The sequence below is a fragment of the Raphanus sativus genome, chromosome 1 (genome assembly GCF_000801105.2).
Source record: "Raphanus sativus cultivar WK10039 chromosome 1, ASM80110v3, whole genome shotgun sequence".
Lineage (NCBI taxonomy): Eukaryota > Viridiplantae > Streptophyta > Magnoliopsida > Brassicales > Brassicaceae > Raphanus > Raphanus sativus.
Genome location: NC_079511.1, coordinates 5,848,380 through 5,865,046, shown reverse-complemented (window position 1 = coordinate 5,865,046; position 16,667 = coordinate 5,848,380). Strand labels below are relative to the sequence as shown.

Genomic DNA, 16,667 nt, shown 5'->3' with positions numbered 1-16,667 from the left:
ATCGTCGGACCCAAAATAAATTACATATGTATTATAGAAAAAAGCCTCTATCAGTATACATAATCAATTACATATTTCTAACTAGTATTAGGAACTAACGATTCTACTTTGTATTCTGCTCACTGCTCAGTAATATATTTCATAAATTTTCTTTTGGCGGTAAGAAAACAATACAGGTTAAAGCATTATCGGTGAACACTAACTTTTTGATATATCAAGATGTTATAATACAATGATATTTGTCGCATTATACTACAGTTAAGGCTTATAAGAAAGCTTCGGACAAATCAAACATGTTACCCTAGATAGATCCAAGGGAATAAGAAAACATTTCTTTGAACAAAAGAAAAAACATTTCCAGATTTTTATTTCTTGTAATTTTTCACAGACATTTTCTAGGCCAGATAAAAAGGATTTGGGATATAGTTTTTCTTGACATGGTCCGGGACGAAGAAGTGGGTACTTGTGATATGCTTGGGACAAAGTTTTCTTATCTCCAAACACCAAAAACTTTCTCACCAATGAAACTCACAAATCTACTCACGTTCCATTTCTCCTCCTCCTCCTCCACCGCTTCTTCACCAAAGTCTCCGGCACTGAACTCCTCCGTTGACCCCAAACTGCCTCTGCACCCACCAGTACCATCAACCAACTCGCTCGAACTTGAACTTGAACAAGTACAGGAACTTCCAATCGACTCACTGAGTTGACTCGAAATATCATTCGTACTAAAGCTAGAACTAGCGAGAGCTGGAGGCTTCACTAAACGCTTTCTCCGATCTTTCTTCCCATTTATGTTGTTCTTATTCTTCGTTTGTTTCTTCTTCTTCTTCTCCAAGCTGTCTTCGAAAGCGTCAATGATTTCATGAATCAGCTGGCGACTTGGCGACGAGTCCCATCTGACCCAGTAACTCGTGTAACAGCTGAAACAGTCGCAATGGAAGAGAGGCGAGTGGTTGTCAAAGTGGGACTCTTTGTGTGGTTTGGTCTTGTTCAGGCGAGAGGTAGAGTTTCTGTCGCTGGAGTAAGAGGCGGTTGATATGAGGTAAGCCAGGACTTCACGATCTTCCGGAGAAAGAACCGCCGCTAGTGATAAGATGGCAACGGGAAGGAGATGGAGAAGCTGGTCGTCTGATTTTATCTGCGGCGGCGACGGGTGCACGGTTCCTTTCCGGTAGAGCTTCTTCATTGCTTCGTATAGAATAGAGAGAGAGAGAGAGAGAGAGAAAATACTAGACTTTTTTAGTGAAGAAGATGTTATTGACTTATTCAAACTTTAAATACCGAAAGGTTCATTAGGTTTTTGTTTGTATCATTCATTTTTTTTAATTGTTTTGTAATTAGTGTATGTGTGGTTAGGCCGCTAGATACAAATCACACTTGGTAGAAAATATTAAGTGTTCTAGTTAAAATGTTTTGATGTGTATAAACACATCATATGTTTTAACTATAGCCTAATTTTTTCCTTTTTTTTCCAAATATTATTCAATGTCGCAAAGGTCCTTCGGATTTGGATGTATATATTTGTTTTGTTTTCGGATATTTATTAAAGTTTCATGTAAACTTGTTTAATTCAAAACTATTCAAATGCCTTTTCTTTTTTTTCGAACAACTACTATTCAAATGCTTAACTGGTTGACGGGAAAGGTGCTTGATATCATCATCGCCCATGGTGTCATTTGTTTATATTAAGCTTCTAATCGGTATTCACATAAACGTATACTTTTCTCTTTAAAAGGTTCAAAAGGTGTTATTCCATGGCAAATGAAACTAGTATGTTATAACTTATAACCTCAACAATTCGAAGTAGTCTTGTTAAAAAAGGGGAAGAAGAAAAACACTCTTTAGATAAGAAATTTAATCGAGTTGGGATATAATGTGCTTCGTTTGAGAAAAGCCCATCTATCATTTGAGAAAAGCTCAACTAAGAATTATTGCAATAGACAGATTCATACACTAAGAGCAAACCAATGGGGGAGGGTTCACACAGTTCCCAAAAAAAAAAATTAAAGAAAGTCAACAGTTGTGAATCTCAAGCCCGCGAGCTCTTCTTGGTGAACCTGTATCATCGCTATTTCGCGGATCCCACAACACGTGGCATCCCGCGGTTGATCGATTATTATTATTATTTTTTTTACTGTTTGATTTTTTTGGTGAACCTCCCTATAAAGTTCACTGATGGAGATGATCTAATCAACAATTTTATTTATTTATTTCAGCGATCAACAACTTTATGATAGTTGCTTCTCTAGTTCTGTAATCCCCCAAAAAACTATATATTTACATCATATCCAAACATTTTAGTTATAAACTACGCATATGCTTTATTCTTTGAACAGCTAGCCTCACCTCACTGCGTTGAAAGCCACCGTGAGCTGGCCAACCTTTAAACCATTCTTCTTCAAGTCCACCTCCTTAGAATCTTTAAACCTCGCCGTTTTAACCGATTCGAACCCGACACGTGGTCCGCAGCCACAGCTCTTAGCCCTAGTAACCACTTCGTTATTTGTTCGTTTGAAGTGACCGAACCATTTGGCTTGCATATAGCCGTTCCTCCTCCACGGAGGCACGTGAATTTTTGCTCGCTTCATCGACCGTCTTATCTCAAAGGACATGATCCTCACAATCTGTTTCAGCTCTTCAGGTTTTCCAACAAAGAGACGTGGTAGTTGTGCTAAGAGAGAAGTGTATCTTGTCGTAGGCCGAGCAATCTCAAATTCTCCGGCAAGATTTGTCTCGACAACAAAACGGTTCTTATCTCCTCCGTTAACGTCAACGTACTCGTAATTCCCAGCTGGGTTATTGCCGAATCTATCCCACCGGGACTTGCAAAGACCTATGTAATATTAGTATGAATCACAAAAGGTGTTACATTAGGTGCGGTACCATAAATCTATGCATACAAATGCGAAAACGTAAAGATATTAAATGATAATGAGATCAACCATAGTCTTTTTTTTCTTTTCCGTTAAAATTGATATCAATCATCTTTTCATCTTAGCATTTGCGCATCTACTATGGTTTAAAATATATACATACAACTGCTGTGTATTACAGATGATATCCAACCTAGCATTGATATTTGTTAAATCAGCCTTTTATACAATGATATGCTACAAGAAATCATCAACATCACTCATTACCAGATACTAGAGAATGAGTTATAACATTCATATTAACAATCTAGTTCTACTTGTGACTATATATAGACCAACAATATTCTATAAAAATCAAATATATCGTGTTAGCCTCTTGAACAAAGCAGTTTCCAGTCAATATTTTTAACCCTTGTTTTAAAATAATTTATCTTTAAATCTATAAAATTTAGGTTATATCGAACAAACTTTATTAACATCCCTGAATATCAAATGCATATATACAAACATAAATTGAAATTTCCTATAATATATTCATTGAGAGCATAGTACCTGCATCAAAACCTTTGTTACGTAGATAAGCCATCAAGTGTCGTTTCTTACCGACGAACTCACTTGCATTTACTACCTCATCAACTATTCTCCGCCGCTCTCCGCCTCCTCCGTGATTTTCAAGAATCTCCCGTAACCTCTCCTTCAAATCCTCATAATCATCATCAACGTCCGATTTATCATCGTTTTCTTCCCCGGGAGTAACCTCATCCCGTATAACTTTCACTTCGCTGTCGATAAAAGATTCGATCAGATCCCAAAGATCCTGCGTCTCCTCCGGAAAGTGATCGCTCCCGCTGCTACTATCGCACGGTGCACGTGCAAGCGCCGCCGCCACGTCAAAACCTGCAGCGAATCTGTTGAATCTATTTGGCATCTGTACCATTTTATGCCCCTTTTTCTGGTTGCTCCTGTCTTAAGCTAATTGTGATATATATATATATATATATATATATAGATACACACCTGAATGTTATATTTAGTTATTTTTCATTGTGTTGACAACATAAACGACAAAATGGTAATTATATAAAACATGACAACAGAATGTGTAACGATGTCGAATAATGGATTAACGGCGTTACTTTTGGGCAACGGAGAAACTAATTACAGTTTTGGAATGTGCTGCCTGATTAATTTCTCGAACCTCAACTGTCACCATATCTTCCACATACAACTGCTTCAAAACGAATAACTTATATCAACACAGAATATAAAACATTAGCTAATACTACTAACTAGTCACTAAACAGTATAGTGAATGGTTCTACTTTGGAAAAGGAGTTTGCATGGACTAAGTCAGATTCACGTCTACTAATAACCACGTCTACTCCTTTTCTATTTTATTTAATGTCAAAGAGCATTATCAATATCTTTTAACGTCCGTTGCATTTTTTATCGACAACCAGAGTTGCTGAGGTGGAGTAAAGAGAGTCGGCTCATGGGTAACTCGTGGACACACGTACGGAAAGCAAGGTAAACTATGATCGGCACGTGGTGAGTTGTGTTTTCTTTTTTTGTCAACGAGTTGTGGTTAGATTGTTTCATCTTCTACTCATTTCACTTCAGTAGAGTTGTTCACTGGACTGTGTCATTGTGTGGATTCTTACTTCCGACGCGGAAACTAAAAGTACGTCCAAGTTCATTGAATCTACAAAGTTGACTAGGTTCATCGTATCTAAGGTTAGCTTTGTTTAAGTGTTTCTTTTTGTGTGTGTTAATATATTAAAGTGTCACAGGCAATGCTTGATGCGGATAAAGGCTTATCCATTACACGTGATAGCACCAGCCTTTGGTTCTGATTTGTAAAAATCTCAATTATCAATCAAATCACCAAAAACATGTTTTCACCACCATATGTCGTGATTATAGATGTGGGCCTACATGGTTAAAGCAATTTGGGCTGATCGCAAAAGCCTAAATGAATCCAAAACGTGCAAAAGCAAGTAGATTTGCCCGGCCCGGCTTGGAACTCTTTAGTCGGCAATGACGAAAAGACGGTGATGTTTTCTTCTTCGGGAAGTCAACGAGACGACGTATCCGGATAATCATAACGCAAGTTCTTCCGTCGCTGGTTTGAAACAAGTTGCGTATACGCTGGGCCTATCTGTTGGGCCTTTATCTTTCAGTTTAGTCGGGGTCTGTTTAACCCTTTATCTTGTAGTTGGGCTTTATCCCATTAATAATATTTCCAGGAAAAAGAAAAAAAAACCAAAATCTTTTACAGACGTAAAGATGATTACGTCAACTTATCAGTCATCATCTCAAGAACGGCAGTTTAAAGAAAAAATCTGTATACCATACCTAACACTGCCCTCCTTTTCTTCTTTTTATCTCCTCTGTATCCGAATCTGTGGTTGGTTATAGCTTTGGAGACTTCGCCAGTGAACCTAACAATACTTCATCTGTCCATGGCTGCGTTGCTAAAGTCTTTCGTGGATGTAGCTCCAGACTCTCACTTCCCAATCCAGAACCTCCCTTATGGTGTCTTCAAGCCTGATTCCAACTCCTCTCCCCGTCCTGCCGTCGCTATCGGCGATTCCGTCCTCGACCTTTCTGCTATCTCCCAAGCTGGCCTTTTCGATGGTCCCATCCTCAACGCCTCCGATTGCTTCCTTCAGGTTCGTTTTTATTTCCCCTCGATTCCTATTAACTCGGATTACTTACTATCTAAGTCTCCTTGAAACTTAGCTCTTGATGATTCTGTAAGTTACGATATTTGAATTTGATCCTTTTCTCAAGTTTGCTCTATACTTAAGTTGGTTAGTAGCTCTGGATTGCGATATGTATGTAAATCACACTAAGTTACTTACAAGACTAGTTATGCACTGTAAGGGTTATGTTATTTCTTGAGATGTTGTGTTTGTTTTTTTTGTTGTTAATATTTTTAGTTTATGTGCTCTGTTTTTTTTGTCAGCCTAATCTGAATAAGTTCTTAGCCATGGGACGGCCTGCGTGGAAGGAAGCGCGATCTACGCTTCAAAGACTCTTGTCATGTAATGCCTTGGTTTTCATTTCCTATCCATTCATTTGTTTTTTTTTTGTGGAGTTTTTTTTTTTTTTTGACTTTTAAGGTCTTGGTGTGCTTTTGATGCAGATACCGAACCCACCCTTCGGGATAATGATGTTTTGAGGAGGAAATCATTCTATGAGATGGTTAGCTTTATGTGAAATGATTAATTCTGAAACATGCGAGAGATGCTGTTTTGAAGTTCAGTTACTAACGTTTTCATCGTTTTGTTCTGGTGTGAATCTGCAGAGTAAAGTGGAAATGGTTGTTCCTATGGTGATTGGTGACTATACAGACTTCTTTGCATCCATGCACCACGCCAAGAACTGCGGTCTTATGTTTCGTGGGCCTCAGAATGCGATTAACCCAAATTGGTATGGTTGATGTTACGTTTTGAGCTGTGAGGTGTTTCTTGGTGAATTTGTTTAATCTGTAATCTACATGACACTACCATGGTTTTCAGGTTTCGTCTTCCCATCGCATATCATGGACGAGCATCATCTATCGTCATCTCTGGGACTGACATTATTCGACCAAGGTTAGGTTGTTAAGAATTCACAATGTCATGTTTTAAGTCATGCATCATGCAAGGTCTTATGCTTTTGGCCAAAAATAAATAGTTGTTTTAATTTTTTCTATAGGTTTAATAAAATATTCTTACTTTGAACAATAACCAGAGGATAGTGAGATGTCTTGTTAGACAAACTAATAATGAAATGCTAATTCTAGTTTAATATTTTCTTGTTTTCCTTTCTTCCAGAGGTCAAGGCCATCCACAAGGAAACTCTGAACCATATTTTGGTCCTTCACAGAAACTTGATTTTGAGCTTGAAATGGTAAGCATTCGATGCCTCGCTTGTGTGGGTTTGTGTCACTGTCAACCATTGACAACTCAGCAATTAACTTTAACCTGTCTTATCCAGGCTGCTGTGGTTGGCCCAGGAAATGAATTGGGAAAGCCTATTGACGTGAATAACGCAGCCGATCATATATTTGGTCTTGTACTGATGAATGACTGGAGTGGTACTCACTTTAATCATATTTTTCTTTTGAGTCATCTTTAACCTTGACTGTGTGTGACTTGGTTTATGAAATGTTTGTTGTTTTATAGCTAGGGACATTCAAGCGTGGGAGTACGTACCTCTTGGGCCTTTCCTAGGAAAGAGTTTCGGTGAGGATTTAGTATTCAAGTTTGATACTCTATCTACTCTAGTTGGAGTTTTTGAGCAACGAACTTCATGGAATGTTGTTTTGTTGTGTGGTAGGGACTACGGTATCCCCTTGGATTGTTACCTTAGATGCGCTTGAACCTTTCAGTTGTCAAGCTCCCAAGCAGGTTGATACTTGGTGTCAAACAGTTTGTTTTATCATTGATCCTCTGATCTAAATCATGCTTGTTGCAGGATCCACCTCCATTGCCATATCTGGCTGAGAAGGAGTCTGTAAACTACGATATCTCCTTGGAGGTAGTGTCCGATTCTAATTGCTACCAACAACTTCAGCTTATGTTTGGATTGAACCGAAGTAAGCACGACCCTTTTTTTCTCTTTTTCTCTTATAGGTTCAACTCAAACCTTCTGGCAAGGATGAATCTTCTGTAATAACAAAGAGCAACTTCCAAAACTTGTGAGTTTCTTTTTTAATTTTATAATCTCCATATCCCAAATCATCCATTATGATTAACCAGTTTTGCCTCCAACTCTTATTGTGACAGATATTGGACCATAACGCAGCAGCTAGCGCACCATACAGTTAATGGTTGTAATTTGAGGCCTGGTGATCTCCTTGGAACCGGAACCATAAGCGGACCCGTAAACTCTTTTCTTACCAGCTTCCTCCTCGTCTAACTTATCATGTGATGTCCAAAAAAAAAAAGACGAAGGAACATTGTTTCTTGATTATAAACGCAGGAGCCAGATTCGTACGGGTGCCTACTCGAGTTAACTTGGAATGGACAGAAGCCTTTATCAATGAACGGAACAACTCAGACGTTTCTTCAAGACGGTGATCAAGTGACCTTCTCAGGTGTATGCAAGGTAATGTTTTGTATCAGCTCATTAAACAGAGATTCTACTTGGTTTAAACCAATTCTAGATATGATTATGAATCTATCTGATGATATTTTGGGTTTACGCTTTGTTAATCAAACCGTTTTAGGGAGATGGTTACAATGTCGGATTTGGAACATGCACAGGGAAAATTTTACCTTCACTGCCTTGATGAGCTTTCCAAGGTAATTAATTCCAACGAGATGATTTAATCACAGTGAAAAATATATACTTCTTTATAATTAATTAACTACGATTTTCATAGATTCTCTATGGTATAATCAAAAAATGTTATTTCTTTATTTCAGTTACTTATGTTTTCTTCTTCTTTATTTGCAGGAAAGTTGGTGGAAAGAAAGATCTCATCCGTATTCACATCACGATTAAGCACTTGGAGAATGAAGATGATTTAAGTAGATAACCCTATCCAATTAATAAAATAAGTCATCTCGATATTTGGTGTAATATGATATTGTTTAATCTTTCACTATTAAGAAGACAAAGGAATTTAGTTACCTTCTTTCTCTATATGAAAGCGATTAATAATACTTAATACATCGAGTGTGAATGACTCGGTCGCTTTAACAAAAACTTAGATTTTTAACTATTTGAGTGAAAGAAAATACTTGCACGTCATTTTTATTCAACATTCGAGAAAACTCAACATTATTTAAACACACTAAAAGAGAGCATTAAGTGGCTAATATCCTAAGCAGCACAGCTACACTTACACCTAGAAACGCAGCGTTTACACTCCAGCAGCGAGGGCTTGGCGAAGGTGTCGCAACCGCATGAGGTGGTGCATTTCCTCTGAGACAAACCTCCCCAAAGGCAACGAGCCATGCATCCGAGCACCGGCCCACACTTAGGACAGCCGTATTTCGTCTGCTCCACCATGCATGTCTTGCAGCTGTTTTGTGACGGCGGATGTCGGCAGCCAACACCGGGTTTGACGGCGTCTGTTCTCGAAATTGAAAGGAGTGTGAAGAGGAGTAGGAGGAAGATGAGAGAAGAGAAGAGGCTTTGAAACTTGTAGGTCTTCTTCATGTTGAAATTTAACTTTGGTTTTGGTTTCTGAGAGAGTTGAGATTTGTATATTTGAGAATGTTATTGCATTCATTTATATAGAGGTTTTGTCATGATCATATACAGAAAATATTTATGTTGATTAGGTTAGTATCTAGTGACTTCCACAAGAGTTAACACTGCAGTGCCCCCAATATGCATTTAAGTAAAGCATTCACTGTTCTTGAAGTGTACAATTTCCTTAAATGCTTTCTCTCTGGTAGGAGTATCTTTTTTATTTTGGTCAAGCATCTTTTTATTCCATCAATATACACAGTCGAGAACAAATAGTACAAGAAAATGAATAATAAATAATAAACTTCTCTTCTTCCAGTAACTTATGCGATGGATCACACCCAATTCTTGCGAATGTCGAAGGTGTAGTTGTTCTCCAAGTAGCACTTATCATCATCATCGACGAACTGAATGACATAAGACATAATTATTTGGCAAAATAAAAATGTTTTTAATTAATTTTAATAACAATCTCTTGTAACCATCAATTGAAATAGTGAAATAATTTTCGGCCTATTAATCATAAAAGCATTTATGTAAGTCTAACTAACACTATGATAGTCATTTCAGAGCTGTAATAGATTATGTATACAGTATACATGATGATAAATAAATAAAAATAAAATTATGTGACTTTTGGTTACCTTAGATTTAACGGAATAGGAACCTCTAACAAGCATACCAGACGGTGTCGATTCTTCAAACATGACATGGGTATACGGTTCGGCCTGTGGACTAAACGTTCCTAACATCTCCTTTCTACCATACACTGTACTCAACAAACGAGTAAGAAAAATAAGTTAGAGAAACAGCTTCAAAATTTATTGGTACATAATGTGGTAGACGGTGCGGTAAAAGCAAAATAAAAATGTACCCTTGATTCCAGTCTTCCAAACCGTATTGCTGTATCGGAGACCGGACACAATATTGTTGGTCACACGGAAAGTAAATACGAGTGTGTACTTAGAGCCTTCTTTGAGAGTAAACCATGGTCCTTTGGATGTCGGGTTTCCATCTTCAGGGACCGTCAATACCATGTCTTCTCTATCCGGTGACCTAATTGTTAAGGTCAATATCTTCACCACCGGATCAGGAGTCTCTGTATTTACATTTTTTTATTCTGTCAAAACATTACAATTTACAAATCCATATCTGAAGTTTTGTTTAAAAAAAAGAAACACCATTCACTGTGGGCTAGTAACTGAATTTGGAGCAGAACCATTACTCTTAGTTACCTCCAAATGGTGACATTTTTGTTTTTCCTCTTTTTGCACAAAGTATCATATTGTTACTTGGTCTAATCATATATTACGTTAATTCACTCTACAGCTATTAATCGACCTTTCCCCTTAACATTGCCTATAAATTAAGTATAACGCATGAGGCAAGAGACGTAGAATTTAGGACATTACAATTTGTAATCAATGGAAGTCCTCTAAACCGGACTTAGTTGTCATTAAACCATATATCTAACCGGGAATTGAGATTAGGTTAATTACCTCCAACTTCCTCAAGATCCACTTTGCCTAGAAGTTGTTCTTTCCATCTCATCAAGCTTTCATCATCCTACACAATTTTTTCATGGTAAAAACAAAACTCACTCATTATTATTAGGCCAGATACATAATATTAAAAGTACAATAACCAAATTAGCATTTGTGGACTAACTAGCGGCATATCCAAAATGCTATTATAATTTTTGAAAACAGGATGAGATATCAAACCTTGTCTTTCTCCATCTGTTCTTTGAGAGCGATCATTGGACCAAGTTCAAGCTTCTTGTCTTCGTCTTCTTCGTCATCTTCTGTCGGACAAAAAGAGCTGTGGCTGTTCTTTCTGCTTAACGTCCCTTGTCCCTTTGGATCTTCTGAAGATTCCTCAGCTTTGCTCTCCTCATCTTTCAAACCCATCTTTGTTTTCTTGACTCTATTGGTTGTATGATTTAATTCGAATACTAGAAAATCTCAATCGTTGGTTTTTGGAGATCGTTATTCAACCGACTTTGACGAGGAGACAACCAAATAGGCAAATACTCTTCACAAAAAATTAATTTTTTTTTGGTAAAAAAAGAGAAAAAAGTAACTAGAACAAAGGGAGTTCAGAGACAGACAATGAGATGGAAACGTTTGGTATCTTTGTCTGCGGAATGTTTAAATATGGAATTCGAAGAAAAGGTCATGCGGTACTGATCCTAAATTAAGGCTTCTAATCTTACCGTTTACATGATTTATTCTCTAAAAATAAATAATACAATATAACTAACTATGCATACGTACGTGAATCTGAACATATACATACATACATGCATGCACCTACATATATCAATGTACGTATTCACGTCATGAGGTTGATTTAATAGAGACAAAACAATGAATATCTAAGTGTTGGTAGCCAAACGGCCCAACCCTAGTAATATTTTACTAATAATCTGTCGACGCAAAAACTTCTACGGGAAAGTAGTTGCTCCATCATAGTTTTAGTAAACCTCGTATGTTCCAACAATGTCATTATGTCAAGTCTATAATTCGGAAAATGTTGGAATTACAAGTCAAATAATTTACCCTTTTTGTAATAAACTATAAACCATGATTGACCCAAGAAAGTCTATAAACCATGCATGACTTGCATGTTATGGAAGTAGATAAAGTGTATTGGGCTATGAAAGTCGGGCTTCAATCCCCAACTCCAGAGTCCAGAACGGTCTACAAAATTCGGCCATCACCTAGTCAGCGGTTAATGAAACACAAACTTTTGCTAAATCCAATAATATGAGTTCGGCCATGTTTTCAAACTTTAACTTTGTCCTAAAAATTTGAGATTCTTAAATCAAATAGTACTAAACAATGTTCTTTTTCTATTCATAGCTTTTTAAACATTCGTTCATTGATGATCAGATTCTTTTTAGATTCATAGACCGGATTAAGCCATGATAACTCATTAGTGATCACACTAGGTTGTGATACTCATATTGCACGTAGTCATATAGACACTAATTTGTAGTTTTTTTCCCTAAAATTTGGCTAGTTAGTCCAGAACGTCAAGGACATGCTCCTTTCTGTATTTAGGGTGCGAGTTCAAATTCTGCCAAAAAAAACTAAGTCATAATTTTTGGATATTATATGGATATGATCTATTTAAATATCCGAAGAAATGATCTATCTATGGACTGTACTTTTCATTAAGGATTAGTACGTGCCTTTTTATAGATCTAGGATCCTCCAAATTAATCAAAAAAGAAAAATTGACTAGTTAAGTAGTTACTATCGGATATGTCTGGCCATGTATGTTTTGAGAGTTTCAGATTTGGGCCAGGCAAACTCGGACCCTTTCCAATTAATGACACTTCTACGTGTTTCCCTATATTATTTAAGGAAAAGAAATCCATAAAAGTTCATCACCGTCATGTTCACAACCCCCGAGTGCCAACTATTTTGGCTACAAAGAGATTCTCTTAATCTCTTCTCTCTAAAATAACCCTACAGCATGAATCCTCTACCGTCAGATTAAAAATCTTCTTTCTAAATCAACGGAGTAGAGTGAGACGTAGATAAGTGTATGATTGCAGAGACATTCCGTATGCTCGGCTTTAGCGTTACACATGTTCAAGACATGGGACACATCATAATTGGAGAGCAAAAGTGAATTATTTACAACCTTTTCAGATCTCATTATGAATAAATATCAATCACATCGAAAACTAGAAAGGGAGACCATATAAATGTGTTTCTATTTTATTTATTAATAATCGACACCTATAGTTTTAACACACATAATTATCGGTAAATAGGTATTGGTCTAGTGATATTTGGGTATCTCCAAAATTACTAGTTCGTTTTATTTGAAGTGAAGTGATTTATGGTAATATCAACTATTGGTTTCGAACGCTACAAAATATTATAGAACAAAATTTTGAAATTTACAAAGTTAATTCATCTCTATTCTTTTAGAAAATTTACAAAATTAATCGCTTCTCTATATCTGTGACTATATACAGAGCCGGACTTGACCCTAGTATCACGAAACATTTGAATGGGGCTCTTTAAAAAAAAATATTTGTATATTTATATATATGTATTAGTGTAATTATATGTAAAATACATTAAATATGAAGTAAAAAGGAATAACTGAGAGAAAAAATTAGTACATAAGATGATAATAAAATAATATTTGTATATATATATGTATTAGTGTAATTATATGTAAAATACATTAAATATGAAGTAAAAAGGAATAACTGATAGAAAAATTAGTACATAAGATGATAATAAAATATTGAAGGTGTCTTATACTATTATAATTCGTATATACATATATTTAACAGAAAAAATAAAACAAACACATATTGTTATTAAATTTTAGCAGATTTTTAATTTTTAAGAAAATATAGCTTTTATTTTGTAGTATTTCAATTGATATTTTTATATTATGGATATAAAAATTTATATGAATTATTTTGGAAAATTCATATATATGTTAAATTTGCATGGAGTCCCGAAAATCTCAGGACCGGCTCTTATCATATATATATAGTGGTGGATGACATGCATCATTGTCTTAAGATTGTTCTGGTAATTGATCTGTGGCCAAATGAACCAATAGAATTGATCTTTGGTTATGACTTATTCTTAAGATGTCATACATCTAGTCTCCTTTTCCTCTCTATTTTCCAGCTTTGTAACATCATTTTTTATAAAGGGTTTAATTGGTAACATCGTCCCCTATATGCATTACTGGTGCGTTACTACGTTTAGTTTATTTTTCAAACAAAATTATACAACAAGTGGACCTACTGATGGGTAGCCGTCCAATCATCTTTACAGACTGTGAGTACGTGGCATGTGGTCTGTATTTTTGTTTTGGGAAAAATTATTAACCTTTTGTAGGAAGAAAGGCTATCTTAATCACAGAAACAGATTTAGGCCGGCACAAATCAGAAACCCAGAATTTTCGAGGTATTCTTGATCAGATATATTTTATTTGAATGAATTATCCGATTAGATTCGATCAGTGGCCATTTGAATATTCGGTATTTTGGATAATCGAGAAATTTTAAATTTTTGATCCGATATATCTGATTTGATCTGAAAAATAATAGAAAATAAAAAATAAAATAAAATAAAATAATAATATTTTATTACAAAATAAAAATTATTTACTTTTTAAAAATATAATAAATAATTTTATAAATTTAGTCAACAAAAATACTGTAAAATTATATAAAATATAATATTTATATAACTATATATATATATTTATATATATACAACGGATCAGATATTCTTAAAAATATTAGTATTTTTATTTGCTTCATTCATTATGGACGCTACAAACTAGTATTCATTTTGTTTCGTAGAGTTACATATATCTGAATTTTCGGTTTAAATCTAGAAAGATAACTAATGAAATCAACTCTACGTACATTGAATTATTACCATATTCTAAAGAAATTATCAAAAATATAAATCCACATCATATGTAATTGTCCATGTTATATTTATTAATAAGTCATGTCTCTAACTTTAGAAATTATATCATATTTTGGTGAAAATAATGGTAAAAAAGATACGTGAAAACCAGCTTTTAAATAACGTCAAAAAATATAAAATTGAAATTTTCCATTGATTCATAAGCTTTCATAACTCTACTTAAGTTTTACACTCAAAATAATATAATTGTACGAATATATCACCTAAATCACTCTGAAGTTTAAATAAAAAATCTTACCAAAATACCGACTTTTTAAAAAATTCCAAACAAAATCATATAGCGATCTCTTAAATTCACTTAAAATCCGAATTACTAGTAAATTCACAAAACATTTTAAAATCATTAATTTAATACATCTTCCTATGTATAACTATATAAGTAGGAAACTATTTCAAAAAATAAAATAAAATAAAATAAAATAAAATTGTTTCGTTATATTATTTTATTGTTTAGATTTTATCATTTGTTTTGTATTTAGCGTTTTTTGCCTATTTTACCAAAAAGTAGGAAACCTAAAATAAATATTGTTATTAAATACTTATTTTATTGTTTAGACTTAATTATTTATTTTGTATTTGACCTTTTAGTTATCCTCTCAAATGGCGTTTTTGCCTGTTTTACCATAAATTAAAGAAAAGAAAAGACGAAGAAACAAACTCGTGTACGTGGGTCCACGTTCACGAGGATTCCTACCTGGCTCACACTCACATGTCCCACTTGAACTTGTAACCACGTCGTCATTACTCAAATATGGTACCGGATATAAAAAGAGTACTAGTACGAAATGCGTGAATAAGGAACCCTTGTAAGTTGTAACCAGTGTTGTTAAAACCGGACCGGCAAGCGAACCAGATTTTTTTTGGGTCATGGGTCAATGTAGTTCGACCAGATTCGATCCAGTTTGATCCGGGTTTGATTAGGCTAAACTAAATTTAATGATATTTTGAATATGTATATTTTTACAAAGATAAAAATCATATCAAATAAAATATTTCAATAACCGTAATGTTTAGAAATTTTTAAAAAGTAACAAACTAAAAATTTAATAAAAATAATAGAACAATGTAATAGTCCAAATCTCAAATCAATAAAAAAAACATATTTAAATTTTATTCTCCGGGTTTTTGTCACTCCAAATCTTCATCACCTTTACAAAAATTATAGACACATTAGTTAAAAATTTATACTATGAAATAAAATTAAAAATTATACCATGAATGAGTTCTTCAAATCTAAGTTTTCAATTCTTAAAATCTTCGAAATAAAAACAATACCTTGAAAAATAGATACTTTGTGAGTTGCAGTCTTGCATAGATGTCAAAGACTCAAGAGAAAAATATGAGATGGCTTTACTTTATTAATCTGAATCCTATTTTTATTTTAAAAAGGAAATTTTAATTGTTTTATTAATAAATTTTTGGGTTTAATACAAGAACCAGGGTTTAGCCGGTTCGTTGGATCGCCGGTTCACGGGTTTTTAACGGTTCGATAGGGGTTTTTAACCGGTTCAACTATAGTTGGGTTTTGGCATTAACCCAACCCGCATTTGTGTCCGGTTCGTGGTTGAACCTGGTCCGACCGCCGGTTCGGTCCGGGTTTAATAACACTGGTTGTAACTAAACACGCTAATTCTGGTTTTAAAATATAGCGTTCCAAAAAAAATACTTGGAAAAATATTATTCTGATTCTTTTTTTGAAAAAGAAATAAATAATAAATAGTTCACATAATGTGTAAACTATTACACTAATAAATAGTTGAAAAAAACTTGGAAAATATTATTCTGATACTTAAAATGAAATAAATAATAAATAGTTTTACATAATGTATAATGGTGAAAACAAAATAGGAAAGATTGCATTCTTTTCTCAGACAATAATCAATCTCAAACATCAGAGTGGTTATAAGATTAAGCCTTTGTTCAAATTGGTGTTCTGAAAAGATAATAAGTGTTAATTAGTTTTAAACCTGCTTTTTTCGTGAAATGTAAATTTGCGTACTAATAAGAATAAACAATTACACTATAATCCAAAAAACAGATATCAATTACATGAGAAACAAATGTCACAGTAAGTCTGAAAACCAAATGATCTGAATTTGAATACTTAAAGATGTGA

General features: G+C 34.6%; 4 protein-coding genes across 4 annotated transcripts; 1 reads left to right on the top strand and 3 right to left on the bottom strand.

The window, feature by feature from the left end:
* Positions 1-320: 320 nt before the first annotated feature.
* On the bottom strand, positions 321-1,255 carry LOC108843498 (uncharacterized). The gene has a single exon (XM_057005708.1). The coding sequence runs from the start codon at positions 1,187-1,189 to the stop codon at positions 491-493; it is 699 nt and encodes a 232-aa protein (XP_056861688.1). The 5' UTR covers positions 1,190-1,255; the 3' UTR covers positions 321-490.
* Positions 1,256-2,185: 930 nt separating this feature from the next.
* On the bottom strand, positions 2,186-4,210 carry LOC108857109 (uncharacterized). Its single transcript, XM_018631045.2, has 2 exons — positions 3,429-4,210; positions 2,186-2,836 (listed from the first exon to the last, which is right to left on the bottom strand). The coding sequence occupies exons 1-2, from the start codon at positions 3,811-3,813 to the stop codon at positions 2,346-2,348; spliced, it is 876 nt and encodes a 291-aa protein (XP_018486547.1). The 5' UTR covers positions 3,814-4,210; the 3' UTR covers positions 2,186-2,345.
* A 980-nt stretch (positions 4,211-5,190) lies between these two features.
* LOC130510647 (fumarylacetoacetase-like) lies at positions 5,191-8,500 on the top strand. The gene is made up of 15 exons (XM_057007164.1): positions 5,191-5,548; positions 5,845-5,923; positions 6,025-6,083; positions 6,187-6,311; positions 6,401-6,475; positions 6,698-6,773; positions 6,861-6,960; positions 7,049-7,108; positions 7,203-7,273; positions 7,341-7,403; positions 7,499-7,563; positions 7,652-7,748; positions 7,848-7,973; positions 8,095-8,170; positions 8,325-8,500. The coding sequence occupies exons 1-14, from the start codon at positions 5,339-5,341 to the stop codon at positions 8,155-8,157; spliced, it is 1,269 nt and encodes a 422-aa protein (XP_056863144.1). The 5' UTR covers positions 5,191-5,338; the 3' UTR covers positions 8,158-8,170; positions 8,325-8,500.
* An 816-nt stretch (positions 8,501-9,316) lies between these two features.
* On the bottom strand, positions 9,317-11,089 carry LOC130498886 (rho GDP-dissociation inhibitor 1-like). The gene is made up of 5 exons (XM_056992652.1): positions 10,790-11,089; positions 10,565-10,631; positions 9,940-10,164; positions 9,710-9,834; positions 9,317-9,472 (listed from the first exon to the last, which is right to left on the bottom strand). Exons 1-5 carry the CDS (start codon positions 10,973-10,975, stop codon positions 9,401-9,403), a joined length of 675 nt encoding a protein of 224 aa, XP_056848632.1. The 5' UTR covers positions 10,976-11,089; the 3' UTR covers positions 9,317-9,400.
* Positions 11,090-16,667: the final 5,578 nt, after the last annotated feature.

What these genes read in the sequence shown, in the direction of transcription:
- LOC108857109 (XM_018631045.2), bottom strand. Translation starts at nt 3,813, where the DNA reads ATGGTACAGATGCCAAATAGATTCAACAGATTCGCTGCAGGTTTTGAC. An exon ending in TAACAAAGGTTTTGATGCAG is followed by an intron (nt 2,837 to 3,428) that starts GTACTATGCTCT and finishes AATATTACATAG; the next exon opens with GTCTTTGCAAGTCCCGGTGG.
- LOC108843498 (XM_057005708.1), bottom strand. Translation starts at nt 1,189, where the DNA reads ATGAAGAAGCTCTACCGGAAAGGAACCGTGCACCCGTCGCCGCCGCAG.
- LOC130510647 (XM_057007164.1), top strand. Translation starts at nt 5,339, where the DNA reads ATGGCTGCGTTGCTAAAGTCTTTCGTGGATGTAGCTCCAGACTCTCAC. An exon ending in AAGAGCAACTTCCAAAACTT is followed by an intron (nt 7,564 to 7,651) that starts GTGAGTTTCTTT and finishes TTATTGTGACAG; the next exon opens with ATATTGGACCATAACGCAGC. An exon ending in CCTTCTCAGGTGTATGCAAG is followed by an intron (nt 7,974 to 8,094) that starts GTAATGTTTTGT and finishes AAACCGTTTTAG; the next exon opens with GGAGATGGTTACAATGTCGG.
- LOC130498886 (XM_056992652.1), bottom strand. Translation starts at nt 10,975, where the DNA reads ATGGGTTTGAAAGATGAGGAGAGCAAAGCTGAGGAATCTTCAGAAGAT. An exon ending in GGATCTTGAGGAAGTTGGAG is followed by an intron (nt 10,165 to 10,564) that starts GTAATTAACCTA and finishes ATGTAAATACAG; the next exon opens with AGACTCCTGATCCGGTGGTG. An exon ending in CCTATTCCGTTAAATCTAAG is followed by an intron (nt 9,473 to 9,709) that starts GTAACCAAAAGT and finishes TATGTCATTCAG; the next exon opens with TTCGTCGATGATGATGATAA.